Consider the following 14,915-nt stretch of genomic DNA (forward strand, 5'->3'; position numbering starts at 1 on the left):
GAACCCGACTGGCATACTGGAGGTGGCGGGTTCGATCTCTGGCCCTGCTCAGTGGGATAAGGATGTGGTGTTGCCATGAGCTGCAGTGTAGGTCATAGACACAGCTCAGATCTGGTACTGCTGTGGTTGTGGCATAGGCCGGCAGCTGTAGTTCTGATTCGATCCCTAGCCTGGGAACTTCCGTATGCCATGGGTGTGGCCTTAAAAAGATTTAAAGAAAATAGGTAGGTTAGAATGAAGGTTGTGAAGGATGATGAGGTATGAGAGCTCCCTCTTTTATATAATGCTCAGGGACTGATTTGACAGCTTAAAGAAGGCATATGGGGTAGATCCTATCTTCCCCTTGAGACACACACACACAAACACACACACCACCGTATTGACTAGGGCTGGAGCTGAGTTGGCATAACACACTAGGGATGAGAGTTAAGGTTGGACTCAAGCTCATAGGCCCTCTGGCCCACTGTTCTCTCCCTGGACCAGGTCCCAGAACCCTCATTGCTGGGGAATCCAGGAATCTCTGTAACACACATGCTGGTTACCTATTCCCGTTAGGGTGAGTGGATATACTTGGACAAGAAGGTGAGGGTGAAGGGAACATCAGACAGAAGGCAATGGAGTTCATGATTTCAGGGATCTGAATGGGCCTAAGAAACAGTCCTTTAGGAGTTCCCTTCGTGGCTCAGTGGTTAACAAACCGACTAGGATCTGTGAGGAAGCAGGTTCAATCCCTGGCCTTGCTCAGTGGGTTAAGGATCCTGCGTTGTGGTAAGCTGTGGTATAGGGTGCAGATGAGGCTCAGATCTGGCATTGCTGTGGTTGTGGTGTAGGCTGGCAGCTACAGCTCCAATTAGACCCCTAGCCTGGGAACCTCCATATGCTGCAGATGCAGCCCTAAAAAGCAAAAAAAAAAAAAAAAAAAAAAAAAAAGAATCAGTCCTTTAAATGGCAGCAGAATTAGCTGGGGCAAGTGGAGTAGGGGGGAAAGTGCCTGGGTTTCCTACCCAGATGGCCTACCATCCCTCTTATGAGTGATGCTTGTCAGAAGAAGCCTTGGCCTTCAGGGTATCATCAGCAGCCTGGCATTCCCCTGAGCATTGACCTGGGAGTGCTGGTGGTTCAGGGAAATAGCAGGCGTAGTGGTTATTATTGCTGAGGCTGGGGGATTCTGGTGTTATTTTTGGCAAACTTGGTTGACAGAGGGAAGGGCAAAGGAGTCCAAATATTAGACAGAAAGGATAAGCCCCAGGGCCTCTATTTAGAGCCTGGTTTATATGTCTTATTGGATTTTCAGTTTGAGGGGGTGGGTGATGGACCAATAAATTTCTACTTGGGGAGGTCCTGCTGTGGCACAGTGGGTTAAGAATCTGACCAGTATCCATGAGGATGCGGGTTTGATCCCTGGCCTCACTCAGTGGGTTAAGGATCTGGTGTCACCATGAGCTTTGGCATAGGTCGAAGATGTGGCTCAGATCCCATTTGCTGTGGCTGAGACTGTGGCCAGCGGCTGCAGCTTCTTTTAGACCCCTAGCCTAGGAAACTCCATATGCCATGGGTACAGCCCTAAAAAGACAAAAAAGAAAGAAAGAAAAGAAAGAAAAGAAAGAAAGAAAGAAAGAAAGAAAGAAAGAAAGAAAGAAAGAAAGAAAGAAAGAAAGAAAGAAAGAAAGAAAGAAAAAGCTGTATTGGCTGACTACCCAGCAACATTAAGACAGGAGCCTAAAAGTTCCAATTTCCCATTTCACTTGTTCCATTTGGCTGCTTGAAATGATGTGGAACTTTCTGGAGTCTTTTGCAAGCATACACTCTGTTGGTGCAGTGATTGGACATCAGTGAAATACAGTACCATTCCTCAAAACCCCCCTCCAGGAATTCAGGTCTTCATAAAATACAAAAACCAGGGCAAAATGAATTTCAAACTACAGGGAGTCAATAAGGCAGTGCTTAATACTCTTACTCCCAGGAAATCTATAAGCTCCAAAGAAGCACCACATCACCTTTAGGCTTTACTGTTGGTAGAATGAGTGCACAGTCCTGACCATGTGGGGCAGGTTTTACGATATTTCACACTCAGGTTTTTTTTGGTTTTTGTTTTTTTTTTTTTGGCATATGAAAATTTATTACTATCCTGCTTTTGTCATCAAGACTTAAGATCTTGATCTCTCCTTCTTGCTTTTGTATAAGGCCAAAAGAAAGACATTGGCTACTCTGACAACCTTAAAGCAGACTCCAGGAATGTCACCAACAGCATGACTTTTGTGACCAAATCTAGCAACCAGAACTTCATCATTTTCCTCAGTGAAGTTCAAACAACCATCATTGGGTACAAAGGCTGTAATTTTTTTCCATTCTTGATTAGTTGAACCCTGACACACTTCCTGATGGCAGAATTTGGCTGTTTGGCTTCAACCCCTACTTTTTGAAGCACAATTCCCTTGGCATGAGAAGTGTCTCCAAAAGGGTTGGCCTTCAGGGCTGTGTCCAAATGGGCTTTCTTGTACTGTTTATCGCGCCAATTCTGGTCGCGTCAGTAGCTACGGAGCTTCCTGGCAGTACGAAGACTGCGACACTTGGCCATCCTGCCAGCACCACAGGCCTGAGCAAAAGAGACACTCAGGTTTTTTGAGGGGAAAGGATGAAGCAACTTTGCTTTGTTTTCTGCTCCAAACTGTCCTTAGAGCAAAAGTTACATGCTTAACGTGAAATGAATTGGTGCACTATCTGGGTCCAGTTCTTCAGAAACCTTGGACAAATATTGACAACTCTCCCTACTTGACCTCTTCTAAGAATCTGAATTCCTGAGGCACAAACTCATTCATATAATTATGTGCCCTTTGAGAAGGATTTGTGAAAACCAATATCAATTATGAATACAGGACAACTTCCATCTTTCCCTAGCAGCCCTTACTGGAAAGAGTTTGCATAACCTTCCACAGCCTGAGCTGGGGTGGGGACTTTTGAAATGTTCTGCAGATTTTCAGGATTAGCCATTTCCCTAATCCTATGGACTCATTTGGGAAGAGTGTTTTGCCTGGGTGTCTTAAGCAACATTTACATTGGAAGCTGTCCCCTTTGATTTCTGAGCCATACAGCAGTGCTCTCCTATTGATCAAAGCCATACGAAATGCCACATTTTGTTCTGTAATGAGGCCCTGGGACGGGCTGGATGATGGACTCCACATGCGAGGCAAGGCTGCTGCATACCATCCAGGGAAGCCTCAAGATCGCTGTGTTGAGGCAGCCAGCACCTCTCCTCTCTGGGATGTAGTGAACAGAGCGCCCACAACCTGCTGATTCTGTTGATGAGGTCTGAACCTTTGAACTGCAATGACGTTGCTGATGCGATATGCTCTTAAATAATATTTTCCATTTTCTCCAGCAACTGTCATGGTCCTGAGTGGAACAGGAGTGTGGAAAGCCCTTATTTGGGCTGATGTCTGAGCCCTACCAGAGACAGCAGGCTTATGCCGAGGGCCTCTTATCTTAGAGATTTCAAGATCTAATGAAGAGCTCCCCAAGTGAATCTGAGGAAGTAAACAGGCTGATGTAAAATCTTTTCATATCCCCCCAAACCTCCATTGTAAGAAGAAAGTCTGCTAGGATTCAAGGCAGACTCTGATATGAGCTACTTACCAGGAGCAAATGGATTTGCACTGCTGGCTGTAGTAGGTTTCCTCCTCTCCTCTCCATTTTCCTCCCCTCTTCCCCCCTCCCGTCCTCTCCCTCCTCTCCCCCTCTGCTCTCCCCTTTCCTCGCTCTCGTAGCAGCACCCCGTCCAGAAGATGTGTTCAAGTAGCAATAAACAGAGGACAAGTCGATTCTAGCAAAAGTATTTTTATACAGCTACAAACTACTCTAAAAGACTTCCTGTAGTCTAGAACTACAAGCACCCTAGAGAAACCCTGCCAGAACTCCAAGAAACAATGAGTACACACTGATATTGACCTGTATTTTCCCTTCCTAGGAGCTCTCTCTTCTGGTCAAACAGGTCTGCCCACCATTCCCCAAACACATCTCACAGCTTCCTGTCACCTGGAATGCCTGGCCTCTCCATCTCCTTTATGACCCACATCCAACTCTGCCTCTTCCAATAAAGCCTACTTTTTACTCCTACCTCTGAACGCCTTCTGGCCTCTCATATCTACGTATATCATTTAGGACATACTCCCTTGTTGGAGGTTCTCGGGTACATGTTTCACCTCTTCTGATAGCTGAGAACCGTCTAGACCAGTTCTCACTTAGATTCTCAGTGGCACCAGTATAGAGCTCATCGGCTGTGATGTCACAGTTAAATAAGCTCTGGAGCCAGACGGCCTGGGTTCAAATCTTGCTTTGTCACTTGCTAGCTGGGTGACCTCAGTTATGTCACTTAACCTCTGTGTGCCTTAATTCCCCTGGGACATGGGAATATTAATAACACATACTGCAGGGAGTTCCCATCGTGGTGCAGCGGAAACGAATCCGACTAGGAACCATGGGGTTGCGGGTTCGATCCCTGGCCTTGCTCAGTGGGTTAAGGATCCGATGTTGCCGTGAGCTGTCATATAGGTCAAAGACGCAGTTTGGATCCGGCATTGCTGTAGCTGTGGTATAGGCCAGCAGCAGCTCCAATTCAACCCCTAGCCTAGGAACCTCCATATGCCGTGGGTTCGGCCCTTAAAAAAAAAAAAAAAAACACATACTGCCAAGGGCTATCTTTTTTCTTTTTTTTTTTTTGGCTGCCCCCACAGCATGTGGGAGTTTCCGGGCCAGGGATTGAACCCATAACACAGCAGTGAGCTGAGCCACAGTAGTGACAATGCTAGGTCCTTAACCTGCTGCACCACCAGGGAACTCCTGCAGAGGACTATTTTGAGGATCAAAGAAATAGTTGCAAAGCACTTTGAACATTGCCTGTCACCCATTAAGTACTCAAGAAATTCTACTCCTCTTTATCCACTCCAACCTGTGCTCTCAGCAGGAATTGCAAAATGCCAAAGAACAGCGTTCAGCCTGTCCCCCAAGGTGTCTAGCTCAATTTTGCCTTGTACCAAGTTTACCATACACTCACAAAAGGAATTCCCTACCTGACTTTATTTTTTTTTTCCCTGCCTGACTTTAAATGTCCTCCCTGCTCTGAGCCCCTTGGCTGGCTGAAGGTTTCTTCCACAGTCACCCAACACAGTTCCTCCTTTCTGTCTCCCAGACATGCCCTGCTCAGTCCTATCTCTGTGCCTTTACTCACACTATTTCTCCTCCCTGGAATGCTAGCCCTAACCTTCCCCTTTCCAACTCCCCGCCCACCATCCTTTACTTCTCCCCTTTAGCCTCACCTCCTCTGGGAAGCCTTCCCTGATTACCTCAAATTTACTCTCCTCTTCCCCTTCTTCAAACCCCCTCAGCAGTCCAAGTCAGAACCATGTAACTGAAGATACACTGATATTTTTCATGGTAACTTCTTGAGTCTCGGTCTCGTCTCCTCAGGAAGTTGATACATTCCTTAAGAAGAGTTGGGATGTTGTCCCTGCTTCTGCCACCTGCCCCTGGCATGTTACCAGTACTGGGAACCCAACAGGTGTCGAGGAAAGACTTATTAATGTACTCAGGGTATGGCCAAGGGAAACCGAGGCTCTGGCTCTTTCTCTCTCTCTGGCAGTGAGCTCTGGCTGGGGTGAAGAGCAGCAGGCAGGGGAACCAGTTTCCAGTGACTTTGCTTATTTTTTCACCGCCACCCAGGCCACAGAATTAGCAGGGTCTTCAGGTAAACCCTCTTTCAAAACTGGGCTGATTCCTCAGTTAATGGTTGACATTCTCTGTTTACCTTAATGATTGCCAAGATCTGTTGCTGCACACGATACACTTTGTGGCTCAACTGCCTTGGCCCTGAGGGTAGAAGGCAATTTTGAAGAGGTTTTAGGGTTCTGGGATGGGATTGGATATATTTTGGTTCACCCCCAGCCACTCAGGACGTGGACGATACCAGAGGGCCAAAGACACCCCAGTACTGCCACATGGGGGAAGAACTGCCATCCCTCACCTTGACCTCAAGGCGTCATTAAGCATTGCCCAGGGCCTCCCTCCCCACCCCCCAGAGTCACGTCAGTTTAGAGGCTGGGAGCTGGAAGGGATGGAAGGGATGGAACTCCGCACAGGAGCCCTCTCTGCAGCTTGCCCACACATTTGCTCTACCTATGGCCAAGGGGTGGGGTAAGGCTGAGGGCTGTTGATGAGCCCAGGTCCAGTTCAGTCTTCCAGATGGGTCAAATATGGGTACATGGCTGACAATGATGCCTCTCTTCCTCTAGGATGGGCCAGTCACTCCAGGCTATGTGATCGGTCTCTCCAAAGCCATTGGGAGCTCAGGGGATCAATCTTATTTAATGATTGTGTGTGGGAGGAGGTAGAGCTGGTTAATGTTTGTCTGGTTCCTCTTGGGCTATGGGCCATATCTGGCTCCAGCCCTGGGCTCTTTGTCCCTCCCCTGGACTGGGCTGACAGTACCTAGTGACATAGTGCAGACACGCCTGCAGACATTCCCTGGGAAAGGGCAAGCAGCAGCCAGGTGAGGAAGCTGGGGGCTGAGGGAAGTGGGCCCCGGGGGGCTGGTGTGGCCCAGGGGGATAGAAGTGGGGGCTGGGGAGAGGCCCGGGTCTTGCCTTCTCTTGGGCTCAGCCTTCAGCCACTTAGATCCCTTCTGTGATTCCCTCTGAGCTCGGCTGAGGCCCCTCCTGCCAGGGGCCAGGCTTGCTTGGTCTCTCTCTATAGCCCCCAACTCTTAGCCTCTTCCCAGTTTGAGTGTTGCTTCTGCTCTCCCTTTTTTTCCCCCAGACAAGAATTCCCCCCATCCGCTTGGGGCCAAATCCCCAGAAAGACTGGAGGGGCCCCCGAGGTGCAGGGTGGCCAAGTTTGCCTCTTTTAAGACGCTTCCTGCCACACAGGCTTAGGGTTTGGTGGGGGCCGCTGGGGCACTGCCAGGTGCTGCTTTCCTTCCCTGATTAGAAGGTAAACCAGGCATGTAACCAACATGGGGGCTGCGGGTCGATGAATACAGTGCACTCAGCAGGCTTAGCGAACCAGCCAGTGCGGCCAAGATTTGGGAGCCTGCGTTTCCATTTTCTTGAAGGAGGCCGGGTGACTCAAGCTGAGCTTGGAGTAACTGACAATTTGGAGATCTAAAGGAAGGGTGGCCCCCCAGCTGTTTGAAAGTTGTTCCAGCTGTTGGGAATGGCACGGCAGAATGCATGGACTTAGAAAATGAGATGAGGAGAGGAGAATAGAGACAAGAGGGAGTTGAATGGAGAGGAGTATAAATGAGGATGCAGCAGAACAATGAAGAAGGGACCCAGGCTTTGGTGAGGGGCCAACATGAGTCCTAATCTGAGCTCCAGCCCTGCCTTACCAGCTGTATACTACGTTACTCAGCTTCTTTGAGCCTCCACTGCCTCCTCTGTGTATTGAAGACAATAACCCACAGCTCGCAGGATTGTTGTGAGGATAAGAGCTGATGAACACACTGCTCCTGGCATAAATGGTGGCTGCTATAAGAAGCCCAAGTAGAGAGCAAGAGGAAGTCAGATAGCTGATGAAGGAGTATGAGGGTATCGTCCAAACAGTGAGTACGGGAGCTAATATTAGCAGGAGTTCTATGGAAAGACCACCGCGGAGCGAGAAAGGAGAAAATTGGAAAGAGCTAGTCTGGCCCTGATGCAAGCCCGGCCACAGAATACATATGGCAGGGCAGAGGGGACAGGGCGGTTGGTCAGTGACTGAGGTGCTGGGGAACCACAGGGTGGAGGCAATGAAGGAAAGCAGAAGAGGAGGTGGGCTGGAGGGGTTTGGTCTTAGCAGCGCCAAACTGACAAAGCCAGGTGGAAATTCAGAAGAAAATCTCAGAGAAAGCCCCCTGTCCTTTCCTGGCCAGAGGCTGCCTGTGCAACAGGGGATGGAGTGTGGGGTCTGAGGCTGAATGTGACCTCATCCAGCTGAGGCAGACCCCTCTTCCCTAAACCCTCCAAAACACAAGAATTTACCATAATTGGAAGGAGGGACCAGGGAAGAGGTGGGGGCGGAATGAGAGAGACAGACTTGATCAATGTTTGAGCAGGTGAGCGTGTACACACTCGCATGTGCAGACACATGTGGGAAGGAGTGTAGATTCTTGAGTTATGGGCCTGGTCTTTGTTAGAACACGATGTCCTTAAAGGAAGGGAGGCTGCCAATGGCAGTGCAATATACAAAGGCTTTGGGGTCAGAGGCAAACAAATTTGAAATTTGCTCTACCATTTAGCAGCAGTGCAGCTGCCACTGAGGCAAGTTATTTCACCTCTCTGAGCCTCAACTTCCTCGTCTGAGAAGTGGGTATAATATTAGTTGAAGGGACAAAGGACAATTGCCTGATTTTGAATGGGGGCTTGGGCAGGTGGGCAAATCTTAATCCGCGGACAAGGCCAGAGTCGTATCTAGTTAAACCCAAGAGCAAAACACGCCTAGAGCAACACAGAGCATATCAATACCTGGACTTTAACCCAAAGTCACAAAAACAGTTTGGATTTCAAAATCAGTTAACTCTCCTGGATGTTTATGAAATAAAACCCTTGAGGTATTGATGTTGACATAGGGATCAGCTCTTCTTCCAAAAGGAGAGGAAAAATTGAGATCCCAGTGCCCACACAAGGGTCCTCAGGGCCTCAAAGTGAGTGCGTGGCTATGTCCCAGAGGCTCGAGAGGATGAGGGGCGGAGAGCTACAAGTACCTAGAAACTCAGAGGTGGCCAGGCTGTCTGTGGGGCACCCTGAGGGGCAGAGAGAGGAGAACAGCTGAATTTGCTTGGGCGTTTGAGGAAGCAGCCGGAGAAAGGTAAGGAAGCTTACCTTAAAAACAGAACAAATCCGGAGGCAGCTGAAAGTCCTGGGAAGGGGGGAAAGGAAAAGAGGTGTCAGTTATAGGAAAGGGGAGAAGGGCAAGAGGAGAATAAAAGTCCAACCAGTCTTGAATCTCTCTGGTCCTAAAAACACTCATAGAGGGGTTCCCGTCGTGGCTCAGTGGTTAACGAACCTGACTAGTGTCCGTGAGGACATGGGTTCAATCCCTGGCCACGCACAGTGGGTCAAGGATCCGGCGTTGCCGTGAGCTGTGGTGTAGGTCACAGACATGGCTCGGATCCCGCGTTGCTGTGGCTCTGGCAAAGGCCGGCAGCTACAGCTCCGATTAGACCCCTAGCCTGGGAACCTCCATATGCCACTAAAAAGACACACACACACATACACACACACACACACACACAACACACACACACACACACACACACACACATCACACTCATAGAAAGAAAAAACGATCATCGTAGCCGAGGGGGCAAAGCTTACTGGAAAGAGTATGGACTACGGAGTCAGCGTGACCTGGCTCAAATCCCAGCTCTGTCACGTACTCACTGCATGACCCTTGTGACCCTAGGATAAGCCCCTTCAGCTTGCTTTACCTCAGTTTCCTCATCTGGGACATGAAGATCACAGATAACACCTACCTCTCGGAGTGGTTCTGAGATTTACATGAGATCATGTGCGTGCGAGGGGCTGGCATAAAACAGGTGCTCAGGAAATGATTCTTCTTAATCAGGGTCTTAGACCTCCTAGTTTTTTGTTTGTTTGTTTTGTTTTGTCTTTTTTTAGATCTGCGTTTGAGGCATATGGAAGTCCCCAGGCTAGGGGTCAAATAGGAGCTGCAGCTGCCAGCCACAGCCACAGCCACAGCAATGCCAGGTCCTTAACCCACTGAGCAAGGCCCAGGATGGCACTCTCATCCTCACCGATACTAGTGGAGTTCGTTGTTACCACTGTGCTGCCATAGGAACTCCCTCGATCATCTGTTTTTGAACCTAACACATCTCATTGGATGAAGCATTTCTTTCCATGCTCTCCTCTATCAGCTCTGCCTTCAGAATCCCAGGCTTGGGAGGAAGGGCACCTGTGTCCCTGTTTTTCCCACACTGGTTTAGGCCCACAGCATGGATGGACTGACACTTTTTTTTTTTTTTTTTTGGCCAAATGAAGAAATCTTGCTCAAAGAAGTGATCTATGGGAGTTCCCGTCATGGCTCAGCGGTTAACGAATCTGACATCCATGAGGACGCAGGTTTGATCCCTGGCCTCGCTTAGTGGGTTAAGGACCCGGTGTTGCCATGAGCTGTAGTGTAGGTTGCAGACGCGGCTTGGATCCCGTGTTGCTGTGGCTGTGGTATAGGCTGGCAGCTACAGCTCCGATTAGACCCCTAGCCTGGGAATCTCCATATGCTGCAAGTGTAGCCCTAGAAAGCAAAAAAAAAAAGTGATCTATGTCCCATGGATGTTCCCTTTGTCCCATAGTTTCTTTCATTCCCTTCCCCAAATTTTTCTAGTTGCAAATATCCTGCCCTTTCCCCTACAACAGAGAGAACCACCCAGAATGGGATGTGGGGCTCCTGCCACAACCACTGCCCCTGTGTCCCCGCCTGTGTGTTCTCATAGCAAGTTCCCGGCTTCCAGCACCATCTCCTTACAACTTAAGGGCAGAAGTGGTGGGAGGTAGAGGGAGGCCTTCTTGGCCTGCCTAAGGGACAGAGGGGAATTTCTTCCCTAGAGCAACTGGCAAGCTCAGGAAACCAGGAGTTACAATGTACACTTGACTTGGGGGGCAGGGTAGCAATGGAACAGTCTGTTCTATCTCAGACAGACACTATAGGTCAACAACAGCATTGGAAGGGAAAAAAGAAGGATATTGGGTTTGGCAGACCACTTAGTTCCCCCAAAGCCACGTTGTTTTCTCTTCCTGATAAGGTTTTTACTTCCCTTGATCACCAACTATGAAATTGGAGCTGGGCTAAGGACTTTTGCAGGTTGCTTCATTGAACCTCACAATAACCCTGGCTATTAACTCCATTTGTAGATGAGCACGCAGACTCAAGAGGTTTAGTAACTAGCCCAAAGGCACAGTAGGTAAAGAACCAGGATTCAAACCCAAAACTCTTACCTATTCCATCTTCTAACCTTCTGTTTGCTTGATTAACTTTTCCTTTCTCCCTCTGGCTTGTCCTCACCTGGCCACCCTCTCTATGGGTTCGGTTTCCTGAAGCTCAAGGAGGGATAGTCAGGGTTTGCTCCATGACACCAGAGTTGGAATGCACCCACAGGTCAGCAGCTTCCACGTTGCTTGTGCTTTTATGGGTAGCATTAGCCTTGGCCTTTGTTGTTGTTGTTACTGTTGTTGTTAATGGCTAGCCTTCCCTTTTGAGAACACCGTCTGCAAAAGCACAAAGAGTATACCATGCAAAGAGCCGAGACTTCTGCTTCGGGTACTTTTGTGTTTCAGCCTACTCAGACACTTCAGCTGTGTGACCTTGAGTGAGTTACTGAACTCCTCTGAGCTTCAGCTTCCTCAGCTGGAAAGACTTGCAGTCCTTCTAAGGCTTGCTAAGTGGGTCAAAAGAAAGAATGTATGGGAAAACGCTTAGCACAGTTCCTGGCTTAATGAATGTGAGCTCCCTTCCTGAACCTCAAGCTCACCCATACCCAGGAAGGGAGCTAAGCCTAGGAAAAATCCTGCTGAATCTGTTTCTAGTAGGGTCATGGGAGAGGGCCTCAGCCCAGAGCCTCCTGGTCCCCTGGGGTCCCCTCTTACATGCGCACCTGTCTTTGTCCCATTTCCACTCCCCCGCCCCCATCATGGCCATTCTTCTGGTGGGGCTATGGGGCGGGTGCGGCGATGGACCGGGCGGGCACAGAACAGGTGGGTGCAGGCTGGGTGTCCGGCGCTGGGACACAAGTGCTCTGTGTGTAGGGTGGGCGGAAGTCAGGGCGTTTGATCTGAATTCTAAAGGGCGTTGTTCAGAGCCCCACAAAGGTCCCATTGTGCAGACACTGGGTATAAAGCAGCATATGACTCCCCAGCACCGGGCGGTGATGAATTGGGACGCAGGCGCGGACCCAGGGACCACTCCCCCTGCACAGACATGAGACCATAGGGGACCTGTCTGGGTGGCCTCAGGGATAGGCGCTCCCCAAGGTAACGGGGCTTTGTTGGTTTTGCCCCAGGTCCAGGCTTAAGGAGCTGGGGGAAGGGGAGCTAAAGAGGATGGCTGATGGCAGAACAAAATGGGCCTGGCAAAGAAGGGCAGGAGAGGAAAGAATGTTGGATGGAAGAGAAGAAGGGAGATGGGGTTCAGGGAGGTCAAGTTAGCAAATGAGCAAGGAGGAGGAGGAGGAGGAGAGGCTGGCAAGGGAGAGGGGGTGGTGAGGAAAGCTATGACTGTCCTGCTTCCTTTCTTGTCACTGGCTCTTGGCAGGGGTGAGGGGGGTGTCAGGCAGTGTTAGTTATGGTGCCTGGCTTTCCGCCCCAGCCTTCTGACAGCTTGCTCTGTGGCTCGTGTTTTACAGGTGTGAATGAGGCAGGATGAACTGGACAGGTCTGTACACCTTGCTCAGCGGCGTGAACCGGCATTCTACTGCCATTGGCCGAGTATGGCTCTCAGTCATCTTCATCTTCAGAATCATGGTGCTGGTGGTGGCTGCAGAGAGTGTGTGGGGTGATGAGAAGTCTTCCTTCATCTGCAACACCCTCCAGCCTGGCTGCAACAGCGTCTGCTACGACCACTTTTTCCCCATCTCCCATGTGCGTCTGTGGTCTCTGCAGCTCATCTTGGTTTCCACCCCAGCTCTTCTAGTGGCCATGCACGTGGCTCACCAGCAGCACATAGAAAAGAAAATGCTGCGACTTGAGGGCCATGCCGACCCCCTCCACCTGGAGGAGGTGAAGAGGCACAAGGTCCACATCTCAGGGACGCTGTGGTGGACCTACGTCATCAGCGTGGTCTTCCGGCTGCTGTTCGAGGCCGCCTTCATGTACGTCTTTTATCTGCTCTACCCTGGCTACGCCATGGTGCGGTTGGTGAAGTGTGAGGCCTACCCCTGCCCCAACACAGTGGACTGCTTCGTGTCCCGCCCCACCGAGAAGACCGTCTTCACCGTCTTCATGCTGGCCGCCTCCGGCATCTGCATCATCCTCAATGTGGCCGAGGTGGTGTACCTCATCTTCCGGGCCTGTGCCCGCCGAGCCCAGCGCCGCTCCAATCCGCCTTCCCGCAAGGGCTCGGGGGGCTTCGGCCACCGCCTCTCACCTGAATACAAGCAGAACGAGATCAACAAGCTGCTGAGCGAGCAGGACGGCTCCCTGAAAGACATACTGCGCCGCAGCCCCGGTACCGGGGCTGGGCTGGCGGAGAAGAGCGACCGCTGCTCAGCCTGCTGATGCCACAGACCAGGCAACCTCCCATCCTGCCCCTCCACCCTGGCCCCGGGCTGCCCCTCCTTCTCCCCTGCCGGCTGGCTGAGCAGGCCTCTGCCTGCGAGGGATTTGCTCCATCAAAACCCTCCTTCCCTTCCTCCTAGGGCCTTCCGCCTCAGGGGCTGAAGGGGTGGGGAGCTGGAGGCCACCCACGCCAGTGCTCAAGGCTACTGGGGGTGCGGGCAGCTCTCTTGGCCCGTATCCCTTCCTCTTCCCTCCCCCTCTCCCTGGGACCCTGGGGACCAGAGGTAGGATGCTCTGACAGCATCTCCAATTATGAAACTAATCTTAACCCTGTGCTGTCAGATACCCTATTTCTGGAGTCACATCAGTGGGGAGGGAGGTGGGCACATGGAGTGGAGGGAGGGTGCTGTGGACGTGTGGGTGGAGAAGGGAGGGTAGCCAGTGCCAGAAAAGGAGGCACAGTGCTTCGCCGAAGGCCACTGAGGAAAAGGAGGACAGGTCTGGGACAGAGGATCTAGGGAGGGAAAAGCAGGCAGATAAGGTGGAGGGGGGATTGGTCAGGGCCACCTTAGCCTCTAGTCCCCAAGGCCTCTCTCTGCCTTAAATGTTACACATTAAACAGGATTTTACAGTAAATGAAGAGGTGGCTTGTGTGTTTGTGAAGTTCTTTCTCCTGCAACCTCTGACCTCCCCCTGGATGAGCTGGCCTTGGCTTTTTGCTGATCAAGAAAGGAATGGGCAAAAAGAATAGCGATGGGAGTAGCTGAGCCGCAAAGGAGGGAACCGCTGTTACCCTGGCTGGGGTGGGCAAAACTAGGCCCTGAGCTGTTTGCTCCTATTTATTTTGTTGTTGTTGTTTTGTTTTGTTTTTCATTTTTTAATAACAGCTTTATTGGGCTCTAATTCACTTACCTCTCCCTCTGATTTGATTCTTTTCATCCATTTTAAGTATGCTGTTTATTGAGTTTTGGTAGTTGTGTGCAGTTTTATAAACATGACCAAAATCCATTATAAAACATCTACATTACCTCAGAAAGTTTCCTCGGGCCCCTTCTTCTGATTTTAAACAGATTAAAATGACAACTCCATCTGGAGAGACAAGAAATGAGAGAGAAGTTTCGCAAGTCTGAGAGGGAAGCCTACCACCCCTTGGAGAGGCCCATCCCCTGCACTCCTGGGAGAAATAGGTCCCGTTCTCCATCCTCCCTCAGAACTCAGTGTTCACTGCGTATAGATGGTCCGCAAGCCACCCACTGGGTTGCGTGGTGACTTTGACCCCTTTCCTCAGACATAGTCCCATATTGTACCCTCTTCCCCAGTTCCCTTCCCTCAGGAATCAATCCCTCCCACCCCAGAGAGGCCTCCAGCACAGGTCAACCATTTCATAGTAGCAGTTTCCTGGCCAGTATCACTTGCTTAAGCATCAGGTAGCCTCCTGCCCTCAGTCAGCTGTGGTGGGAAGAGCCCCAGACTGGAACTTGATAAGGCTGGGTTCAAGCCATGGTTCTGTCACTTACTAGCAAGGCATTTGCTTCTTCCAGGTTCAGTTTCCTTGTGAATAGGGCTGGCCTAGCACCTCTGTGAGCCCTCTTTACCACTCTGGGCTCCCCAGACCTCCAAAGGGCTTTCCTGGTCTCATGAGGGTTCCCTGTCACAGAG

At 50.4% G+C, this 14,915-nt stretch overlaps 1 protein-coding gene and 1 pseudogene across 7 annotated transcripts; one reads left to right on the forward strand and one right to left on the reverse strand.

Annotated features, from left to right (window-relative positions):
* LOC110257742 lies at positions 1,686 to 3,686 on the reverse strand (annotated as a pseudogene).
* GJB1 (gap junction protein beta 1) lies at positions 6,390 to 13,896 on the forward strand. 7 transcript variants are annotated; one of them, XM_013986232.2, is made up of 4 exons: positions 6,456 to 6,541; positions 10,029 to 10,109; positions 10,899 to 10,948; positions 12,386 to 13,896. In XM_013986232.2, the coding sequence occupies exon 4, from the start codon at positions 12,402 to 12,404 to the stop codon at positions 13,254 to 13,256; it is 855 nt and encodes a 284-aa protein (XP_013841686.1). In that variant the 5' UTR covers positions 6,456 to 6,541; positions 10,029 to 10,109; positions 10,899 to 10,948; positions 12,386 to 12,401; the 3' UTR covers positions 13,257 to 13,896. The 7 variants fall into 7 exon arrangements, with proteins under 7 accessions (XP_003135210.1, XP_003135211.1, XP_013841686.1 ...); XM_003135163.4 differs by lacking the exon at positions 10,899 to 10,948 and having other exon boundaries at positions 6,454 to 6,541; XM_021080114.1 differs by lacking the exon at positions 10,029 to 10,109 and having other exon boundaries at positions 6,517 to 6,541.

This window comes from Sus scrofa, chromosome X (assembly GCF_000003025.6).
Source record: "Sus scrofa isolate TJ Tabasco breed Duroc chromosome X, Sscrofa11.1, whole genome shotgun sequence".
In the NCBI taxonomy this organism is placed as follows: domain Eukaryota; kingdom Metazoa; phylum Chordata; class Mammalia; order Artiodactyla; family Suidae; genus Sus; species Sus scrofa.

What these genes read in the sequence shown, in the direction of transcription:
- GJB1 (XM_003135162.4), top strand. Translation starts at nt 12,402, where the DNA reads ATGAACTGGACAGGTCTGTACACCTTGCTCAGCGGCGTGAACCGGCAT.